We start from the raw sequence: 10,720 nt of genomic DNA on the forward strand, positions 1-10,720 counted from the left end.
GGGGGGGGGGGGGGGGGGGGGCTTTGTTAGGCTACGGGTCTCCGCTTGCATGGCTGCACTGCTGCGCTCCTGCATGGGTAAAGAAACAGCTATACACACTGACCTCAGAGCTGTTGTTTAATCACCAGGGCATTTTAATGGCTTGTCAGAGTAATGAAATATGGTTGGAGGCTACCTGGTGCAAACATTACGATAAATCCCTCTCACACAAGCCTACGCAGGGCTTAATGGTTATAAATCATCACTTTGGGGAGAGAAAAATGACAGCTATTAAAATAATGAATGGGATGATTAATTTTTCACATTAAAGATTAAAAGCTATGAGAGGTATCATCAGATATTTGAGCCGCTGTAAACGTTTGAAAGTGAGAGCTTATTTTCCGCACTTTATGACGCCCTCCGTTTCTTCACTGTCATCCAAGTTTCTGCCCCTTTTTTTAACATTTTTTTTTTCTTCCTCTTCTTCTTCTTCTTCTTCTCTTTCACCGTGTGCCGGCTGGGTGCGCCTGCCGACACAGGCATTCCTTACACCTAATTTGTGCTCTTGTAAAAGTGCTCTGAGGAAAAGCCTTGAAGAACACTCATTGCTTGAGGCAGTACAGGACCCTCTCAGCCTCTCTGCAGGGGCTCCTCAAGGCTCTCACCGACATTATTTCATAACTCTAAAGCTGTCATACCTATAGCCTTTCACAAGAAGAATAAGAAGAGCTGGCCAGAGGTAGTTTGCTCTGTTTTTTTGTTGTTTTTTTTTTGTTTTTTTTTCCTCGGCTGTTCTTGTCAGTTTCCCCAGCTACATCTGTTCTGCTGCTAGTGAGAGCTGATTAGTCAACTTTCTGCTTGGAAATGCATGTCGAACAAAGACAGTATATAATAACACATGCTCACTGAGCTGGCATAAATCCCCATGTATAGAGAAACCATGACAAGCGCTCTCTCTTCGTCAGATGGCTCCCAGGAGAAGGTGTGTTATTGCACATACATTCCTAATTCAGCTCTCACTTCCAGGGGACTCGCCCTGTTGTTCAGACATATATCACCCAAATTGCAAGGCAAAAGATTAGAGAGGAGAAGCATAATTAGAACATTAATAACCATACATGTTAGGGAACATAAGTAATTGAGTTTTTTATGATGAATGGGAATGTAAACAAAAGGCAGGAGAGTGAGAGGTTCAATTAGAATTTCCAAGCAGGGCTCTGTCTCAGCAGAGAAGTGAATGTAGGCTTCTCCCACTGTTGCCCAATTATTTCTGTGTTCCCAGGCAATGATAGTATTGCTTGTCCATCTGCAGCCTTCAAAGGGATATTCAAATCATCTCATTGAAGCAACGGCTCCATTTGTTGGCAGAGAATAAATTGTTGGCTGGAAAATTTTTTATCCGCTCAGAGCAAAGCCAGGTATTTGTGCAGCTAAAGTTATTTACAAAGTGGTGGGAAATTTAAACGACTCCTCTGGCGTTTCCGCGTGCCTCTTTTTTTTTTTTTCTTCTTCTTCTTTGATTTCTGTCTATTTGTGTGTATGTGTGTGTGTGTGTGTGTGTGTGTGTGTGTGTGTTTTTCCTGTTTTCATTTCACATGCTGTCACTGGAGACGCTCGTGATGGCCGCCCACACCTCCTTCATGTTCTTCCAGCTCTTTTTTGCCGTCTGCTAATGATCCAGGGACACCAAATAAAGGGCCACTGAATCAAAATGGCCACCTTAGCTGCCCACTTATATCTCAACCCTCCCCTCTCGAATCAATTCTGACATTTCATTCTGCCCTTATAGAAGGTAATGGTGCATTCAGAGGCTGTTACCGATAATGTTGAAGCGGTATTGGTTGGTTTCTTTGGATAGACGTACTGTAACCTCTGCTGTAGGATGGCCTCGGCTCCTCTCCTCCTCTTCGCTGTACCTTCTTCTATCGTGTTGTTTTCCCTCTCAGACTGAGACGTTGGTATTTACCGGCTCAAATGTCTCTTTTGGCACAAGTGGGAGCAGCGTTTTTCATTTTCTGTTAACAAGTAACCAACCAGTGTTTGTATTTTCCTCCCACTCTTGTGTTCACACAACATGAAGTGAAAACACCCTTTTAAGTCAGCTAGTCAATATGCTGTTTCTAATATATTATTTACTGCCTATGGGCTGTATATCAGAATGCACTAAACAACTGTTTCAGTTTTGCAGTCATAATCATGTAGAGAGAAATCAGAGCCAGATGTCTGGCCCTCATTTTACAGCATTTATGTTTTCCTCTGAGTTTATGTAAAATTCATCCTTCCCTGTTTTATTTATTCCCCCGTTTTCACAGCCTCAACAATTAGTCAATTCCCAATCAACAAGAGAAAAGAAATTGCTTTTAATTACTTTTGATAAATGACAAATTGTGTTGGCATGGCTCCCTGCAAATGCTTAATCAGGTGCGGGGCGGGGTAGAGAGGCGGGTACCGGGAGAAGGGATTTCTGCTGGGATGAAATCAATGCGCTTTCTCCGCGGTTCACCGGCTGGGCTTCTGGGCAACAGCCAACCCGGAGCCTGCGAAGATACACAAGTCAGCAGAAAAGCCACCCGCTGCATGAGAACAGCCACACACCAGGGCATAAACATGCTGTAGTGCTTGAAGGTCCATGCTGTGAAACAACCACATATGTTGGTTGCAGTGTTCACTCACCAGATTAAATACAAACACATGCGTGTTTGTCGTGTCTTCTTGTTGCAGTGAGGTTGTCAGGTCTGGTACCACTTTGCCTGTACATAGACAAAAACTTTTGCTCACCAGTTACATCTGGTGGCTAAAGCTAGCTGGAGATGCTACACTAAAATGTTGGCTGAATGGATAAAGTGTTTTCAAGAAGTAGTCCTAGCATGTAACTCCTGGAATTCCGGATTCACACACAGCCTCCAGGACGTAGCCAAATGCTGCACTTTGAAGTCCAACACTGACAAAAGCCTCCCACCTGCCCACCTTCTATATGTTACCTTCAGATAAATGAAAGCATCACAACGTTAGATGTTGTTACAAATTCAATTGAGTACTGTGTGACAAAGTTCAGCTTCAAGGCTAAACGACTCGGCTGCTGCTGATGCCAGATCTCACGCAAGACCCACTGCCCTCAAAAAAACTCAGCTTACACGCTGAACTGCAGCTCTGTACACCGAAGAGACCGACTGGGTGTTTCCGGGCTCCATGGATTTGTTTATGTGCAATAGTAAAGACAGTTAACTCTACGCTTGTTAGCCTGTTAGCCTGCGGAAATCACTCCTGGTTCCTGCCGCCTGTGGGCTTTGGAGAAAAGTCACTACGCAGCTTTTGGTGCCTGTTAGTGTTGATCATTGTTTTGCATTTTGATTCAAATACTTCCATCAACTCAAGGTTATATTTTATCTCTGCTACTGTCATGATACAGGATATATATATAAGCTGATAGAAGTTAAGTAAAACACTTCTTGATTTCACAATTTATCAGCTTTATGTGGCCGACAGCTTAATATTTTGGGAGGATAATGAAGCATTTTCGTTTAATATCCACTGGGTATTTGCGTATCGTGTTAGTGTGGTTTCACTCTTTTGGCCTGAAATGTGTGCAACATTCACTACTGGAAGTGCTCAATATGTACAGATGTCTGCACCCGGTAGCCTATACACCGAAGGGAAAAAAAAAAACACCCCACAATAACATAGAGACAAGAGTGATACTGGTGTTATCTAGAAACCAAATAAGCAAATTAGAAGTACCAAAACTGGAAGCACAAATTCTGTATCTATTAATTTGTACTTGAGTAAACATCCTTAGCATTTTCTGCCTGCTAACTAGTAAATGATCGAGCTTTCTGTTTCTGCTTTCCTCAGGGTTGATCAGCACCTGTGGCAGCAGCAGCAGCAGCGAGTCGAGTGACCCAGCTTCAGCCCGACCGGCTTTACCTGTACATGGAGACCCCCAGCTGGGCAGGTGAGCCTCTCAACAACCCCTTTTACCCCACCATTGTCTGTCTGTGCGTGCTCGGCAGTAGACCCTGTCTGTCCGTCTGTCTGTGTGTGTGTGTGTCTGTCTGTCTGTCTGTCCGTCTGTCTGTCTGTCTGTCTGTCCGTTTGTCTGTCTGTCTGTCTGTCTGTCTGTCCGTCTGTCTGTCTGTCTGTCTGTCTGTCTGTATGTGTTTTAACTCCTACCTCAGGTATGTTTTTCTTTGCACCGAGCCATGGTGGAGAAGTTTAGGCTCACTCTGCCTGAGCTAAAGCTTGAAATTAAAATATCCGATTTGCTATGAGGTTCCACAAAAGATCCTGCTGAGAATCCATTCAGCCCACTTAGAGTCGTAGATTTTCATGACTCCTGTTTCCAAATTTCCCAAACATCATTAACAACTATTACAACCAGGTACTGATGTAAAATGAAGCATGATCTCTGACTGCAGGACCTATTTTCTTCTCACTCCTTTACTTAAAACCCAATTTTGTTGCAAATTTAATGTTTCCGGAGCAACCAACCTCATTTCAACCTCAAAATCTGAAAGATATTTGAGGGTCGAAGACACCTGTTGATCAACTGTAATATCTATATAGTGAAATATTTGCTGAATATCAGTCTTCACTAATGTTTTGTATCATAACAGCTGCCATATATCCAGTGTCTGTAACAATCAATTATTTTTGATTCATGAATTCATATATTTTGGATAAAAAAAATCCTCCAAACTAAACTTTCAAGTTTTGTGATTGGCCTCTGAATTGACCCATATAGCAGTTGTCTAATCTGATGCCCTTAATAGCAGAATAAGATTTGTGACTATTGTCAGTTCCCCCTAAATCTACTACAAAATGATTCTGCTCTTTCTGTTCTCCTGCTGCTACGGTTACTACAACTAAATCAGGGTTTAGGAAAAGATGGTAAAAAGAAAAGAAAGAAAGAAAGAAGAAAAAGAGTTGAACAGGTGTTGAAGAGTAACGTTTGTCCTTGCTGACCTGCAGCAGCTTAACCTTCTCTCCTTGATGCAGTGATGTGGAAGCGTACTCCCATTACACTGTGACATCACCGGGGTTGGGTGTGGTCAGAGGTGCAACGCACCTAAAACTTTCAAACAGGCAGTGAAGTGAAACGCTGCTTTTCAGCCTTGCATTGAAATCCTCTTTAAAGCCACACCGCAGCCCCCACGCCATCGTCACTCTGCTTCAGCCAGCCGGTCGTAACTCGCATGGCTGCTGGAGGTCTTTTCTGTTACATGTAAATATAGGTCGTTTTTGGACGTACGATGCTGTGGTTTCTCTTTAGGGGACATTGTGGTTTTTGAATTTCTTTCTGTCGATGTTTTGAATTTCATCTTCACCTCGAATGCACGGGTCATTCATTTGGAAGCGAGTTTTGAAGGAAACGGCTTCACGCCCCTCTCGCCGTCGATGCGCCCTTACTATCATAAAGCCTGTATGTATGCACGCCTTACTCTCCCCCTATCCGGCCATATTGTGCTAATGTGTGCTGGTTAAGTAGCGGAAGACTAGAGAAAGACTCTTATCCATATGCCTGAGAGCCCAGGAGCTGGCGTGATATCTCCCCAGATGGAGCCCTCTGTCTCCCCACCCGTCCTCCGTGGAGCCATATAGCAGGTGGCCGTGAGGATCAATGGGCCTTCGCCATTACCTCCTCTCCACTTCACATCTCCAGCCTCATCTCCAGGGGGGGCCCGCGGGGCACACGGCGTGTCTCGCTGCAGCACACCGGGAAAAATAGGGACGTTTTCCATTAGTCTAATTGCTCAGTTATAGTTCTATATTATTGCCATGATCACCACTGTGGCTTGGTAATGATGGACCTCCCGTGCCCCCACGTATAGCTGGTGGGTGTTATGTCTCCCCCGTCACCGCCCATTGGAACTCCAGTTGCAGTGGGTGTAGGAGGAACTTAACACTGAGAAGGAAACAGGAGGATAAACAAAAGACAAAAAGAAAGAGAGAGACAGAGAGAGAGAGAAAGTGCTCTTCAAATGTTTTGATGAAAGAGTTTAATCAAATAGCCTCAGCTATTTACATTCTCAACAGGTGCAGCGTTTGGCTGATTTATGGAATAAACACTGGAGTTCTAGTGCTTGTTCATTTGCCTCTACTAAAAACTGGCAATATGGGGCTAATTTGCAATAATTTGCTGCTGCTGTGGCCACTGGTTAAGAATGTTTATATAATCATGATATAATAAGAAAAATGAAAATGAGTTTTTCATGCAGTTCAGGCCCTGTCAAACACAGCTCACGGACTCGCTAAATGATAATTACATTCCTCAAGCACAGTATTACATTTTACCCTCTTACATGGACTTTGTTCACGGTAAACGAGGGGGGGGGGTATTATTTTCATTTTAAGGCGATATGACCCAGTATTATTCACACATCTGAGCTCCCTCAGTACAGTAGAAGGTTTTCCCCCCATCAGCGATTACACGAGGAGTCTTCCATCCAGTCAGCAGATGAGGTGAGGATTATAATGAATTCATTTACCCTCAAAGACTCTGCCTTTCTTCTTTCTGTTTATAATATCCCATTTGCATACCGTAGTCTCTCATGATCGAGACGGTGGAAAAGCTTTAGTTTAAGCTGCAATGGACTAATCGGTGCTGAATATTTCACAGCTGACCTGTAGCTCTCCCTACAGGTCGGCACATAAAAGCTGCTTCCTGTTTTGGATTCCGTCTCATACAGTAGGATTGTTGCTGATTAATTCCGTAGAAGGAGAAAATCCTTGGCCGTCATCCCTGTTTTTTTTATTTATTTTTTTATTTCTTTCTTTATTTATTTTTTTTACAGGTGTGAGTATTGATCTTTGCCTTTGCTCCAGGGGAGTGTGTTCACTTAAAAGGCCCACTGATGTAGCAGAGCTTATTAAACAAATAGGCCAGAGAACAAGGCCACAATCTCTTTGAATCATGGAGGAGGTTGCCTGTCTTAAAGCACCACTGTATCAAATATGAAACGCTCTGCTAACAAGGTGTGTAATCTATTTTAATCAGATCATATTTTATGAAACAAGGAGAAGGTTGAACTTAAGTAAGAGAGAAAGATGGAGATTCTTGGGGGGTTGGGGATTGTATTTTGAAATTGGATGTGACGGCCGGGGACCATGACTTGATTTTACATGCATGGCTTTATAATGAAGCCACGCCAAATGGTCAGTTATGGTTAACTTTAGGAGGAGCTGGAGCCTTGCTGTAATGGGAGGCTAATTCAGGGCCTATAACGCCCTGACAGGCTGCAGAGCAGAGCTGGAATATGGAGAAGGATGTACGTTAGAGTCTCTGGGGCTCAAGTAAAGGTCTGTATTTGTCTGCAAATTACCAGGTTGCCGGAGGATATAACAGGGTCAACAGCAGCGTAGCAGCATTTTCCTGAGCGCACACAGACAAAAACACAACACATCACACACACACACACACACACACACACACATACTCCCTCAGACGGAGGGACTCGCTAACTTGCTCAAATCAAGTGTCGCACAGGAGTGACTTCATGTTGTCATCGCAATTCAGGCCATGATCCTTTTTATATATCTTTACACTGGCTGAGTTCATAGGCGAGTGTTTTCAATCACAGTATTTTTTTTTTTTTTTTTCTCTTGCGCCATAAATTGTTTCAGATCCTGTGACACCAGACTTGGTTATGAATATATGAATATATATATATATATATATACACTCTGAAGACCTTAGGAAGCACCAGTAGTCAGACAGGGTAATGGATAGGGAGATATTATATACTGCTCTGGGAAGCACCACTTGTTAGCATAGCTTTGCCCGGATTTTAATGATCACAGGAAAACGTCTAACATCAAATGTACGTCCACAACGCTAACAGACACATTAAATTTGTGGTTCAGACCGAGGTTGACGGTGTAGTACATATCTCTTCCTTCTGGAAAAACAAAATCCTCTGCACTTATGGTAAATAATCAGAGAGAGAGGTATTATATACTGGTCTGGAGAGCTCCACTTGAAAGGAAATCTCCTCCTAGATTTCACTGATACAACACTTAATAGAGAGCAAATGTCTGCCCACATGCTCAGAAGCATGTCGAATGTTTTTATTCTAAAATTCAAGTTGACAGTATGATATCATGCAGTTTCCCGTTCTTCCTATGCTCTGACTGCATGTATTTATAGATGTCTATTAATAGGGAGAGAGAGATATTATTCACTGCTCTGGGAAGCAACACTTGTTAGAGAAGCTTCCTGTGAACAAGGCCAAAGAAATTCCCCAGATATTAGTCAGTGTAGCAGCACTAAGAGAAAGCATTTTATGTTAAAAAATTAAAGATGACAAGTCATATAGTGTAGTTCCTTTTTCTTTTTCTGCATGTTGTTGTGGTAAATACCCTGGCTTTATACATTTTTGAGGGCCCCGTGTGTGTTTCCAAGGCCCCTCCGCCGCCACCAGAGGGTTGATGGGGAAAGCGGGAGGAGGAGGAGGAGGAGGAGGAGCAGAGGGAGGAAGAGGAGGGGTGCCTGCGTCTTTAAAAGCTAGATGGAGTGAGGGAGTGGGGCGGACGGGTGGCTGGCAGAATTGTGCTGACGGCAGGGCTTTGGTTCAGAGCATGCCCATTAGAGGGAGCCATAAATCCTGGGCTCTCTGGGCCGGGCTGTGTCAGCAGTCCACTGAATGAATTGATTTTAAACGCCACTGAAAAAAAAAAAAAAAGGAAAAAAAAAAGAGAGAGTGCAAGAGAGAGAGAGAGATAGAGGGAGAGAGAGTGACTATTTAATTCACCCTCCGCCAGAAGCCCACACCCCATTCCACCCCGCTTCTCAATTCAGGACTGTCGTTGAAAAGGGGGAGGAGAGAAGTCTAGAAACACTGAAACTGTCACCAGCAACAAGCCCAGGGCTACACGGCCCCCATGCGTTTGATTTAAACAGGAGGGAAACACACAAACCAAATACATAATCTCAAATTCCATACAGCATTTGTTTCCACACACCCCCCCCTCCCCACTCTAATTTTTCCTCTCAGCCCCTCTCCTTTTATATCTCCACAAGAGAAATGAGACATATCATAAAAAAAGAGAGAGAGAGAAAAAAAAAAGGCACTGCTGCATTTGAAATTCAAATGTGTTGGATTTTGAAATTGATGTATGTGTTTATTCATTTACGAGCAGCATCCATGTGTGCATGCATTTATATATTATCAGCAGCAATGAAACGCTGCATAGAAAGCTCGTAGCCCATCTCTCTCCCCCGTGTGCCCCCTCGTCTTTGTTTCTTCCTGGAGCCGCGGCTGCAGCGTTATGTTCAGCATCACAAAAAAAAATATGTCTTTAAATAGCCACACAGTAAATTGTGCATGAGGACCAGTTTCAGTCGGTCTCACTCTTTTTTCTTTCTTTTGTTTTTTCTTTTTCTTCATGTAAACACATTTAGTGTCTGCGCTCACTTTCTGTTTGTCACACTTCATACCCACGCCACGCCAACACCTCTCTCTCTGTGTACATACCTGTGGGAGTGTCTTCAGACATTGTGATTGTGGTGGTGGAGTGTGAGTGCTGGGCTGCGTTTGCACAGAGCAGTGTTAGAAGACTCTGTGAGGCCGGGCTGAGGACGCCAACCACTGTATGATACCTGCGATGCAACTGGAACGCAGGGAGAGGGGTAGGGCACGCTCATAAGTATGCACATCAGTCGCAAAATAATCGCATTAAAGTTGAACCCTGTACCACCCAGGGCCATCTAAACTAACACAAAAGGACTATTTTTGATCGTTAGACCCTTGTGATGAAGTTGTCAGGTGTAATTTGTCAAGGATTTATGACACTGTTGGACTCCTTTAAAGGTAGGGATACAGCATATTTAACTAGGTTTCATTTGTGGCCTGTCAAACATCGCACTTGGATCAGGGTTTTCTTTTTTTTTCCTTTTGTTTTTAAATCACCACAATGACCAAATAGACAGGAGTCCACTTACATGTTTATATTAATGTCACCTTTCATATAAAAGACTATTTAGTGTTAATATGATGACCTGTGTTGACCTGGTATGCATTACATCACCTTTTTAAAAAAAAATTAAAGCTGCATTATATCTTTTTTTTTTCTTTTCTGGCCATTGGGGGGCAGAACACAACAAGCTGACACTCACAGAGCACACACTTGCCTATTTACACATCTGGACTCACACATCATCATCCTATTGGAGTCTTCTGTCTTGTGAATGGAAGCCCAATATACAACCTCCTTTTTAGTCGTGGTTCGATCTCCATCAACTCCTGTGGAAAATCATCCGGCTCTCTTTATGGCGGGAAAAAAAAAAAAAAGATATGGCGACATGTTTTTGTTCAGTAGCCTTTGTGTTTGTTTGGTGCTGGTCAGGTAGTTCACGGAGCTTGTTTGTGAAAAAGGGGAGGATGATGAGAGAGTGAGACTGAGCCGCAGAGTAAATGCACCTTAAAACCAAAACGATGAACCAGGAGAGGACAAAAGCTGCAGAGATGGTGATGATTTGCTGTAACTTTATCATTGTGAGCCAGCTCTTCCACCTCATACAGACTAGTTCAGTCATTTCTAATGCAAACATACGGCTAAGTGTAGCTTTAAATTGTTTTGTTCATCAATATAGTTATTTTGGAATCAGGTTCGAAAACCACATTTTGTGGTTTACGTCATAATTTCGCTGAATGTCGACAAACGATATTCCTCAACTGTTGGAAGAGAGGTGTGGTTGTTGGTGTTGACAGTAGGTAGGGGAGGTGGGAGGGGATTGGGAAGGGGG

At 43.2% G+C, this 10,720-nt stretch overlaps 1 protein-coding gene across 3 annotated transcripts in view; it reads left to right on the forward strand.

Moving 5' to 3' along the window:
• The window catches only part of LOC111656659 (RNA binding protein fox-1 homolog 3-like), a 332,987-nt gene that overhangs the window by 140,631 nt on the left and 181,636 nt on the right, over positions 1-10,720 (forward strand). For all 3 annotated transcript variants that reach the window (XM_087174563.1, XM_087174562.1, XM_087174564.1), the window contains exon 4: positions 3,832-3,931. In XM_087174563.1, the coding sequence (XP_087030689.1) occupies positions 3,910-3,931 (22 nt within the window). In that variant the 5' untranslated portion in view covers positions 3,832-3,909. The remainder of the gene's footprint in view (positions 1-3,831; positions 3,932-10,720) is intronic.

Source organism: Seriola lalandi, unplaced genomic scaffold, assembly GCF_002814215.2.
Source record: "Seriola lalandi dorsalis isolate HSWRI2012SDOR001 ecotype SW California unplaced genomic scaffold, Sedor1 jcf7180002054362, whole genome shotgun sequence".
Taxonomy (NCBI): domain Eukaryota; kingdom Metazoa; phylum Chordata; class Actinopteri; order Carangiformes; family Carangidae; genus Seriola; species Seriola lalandi.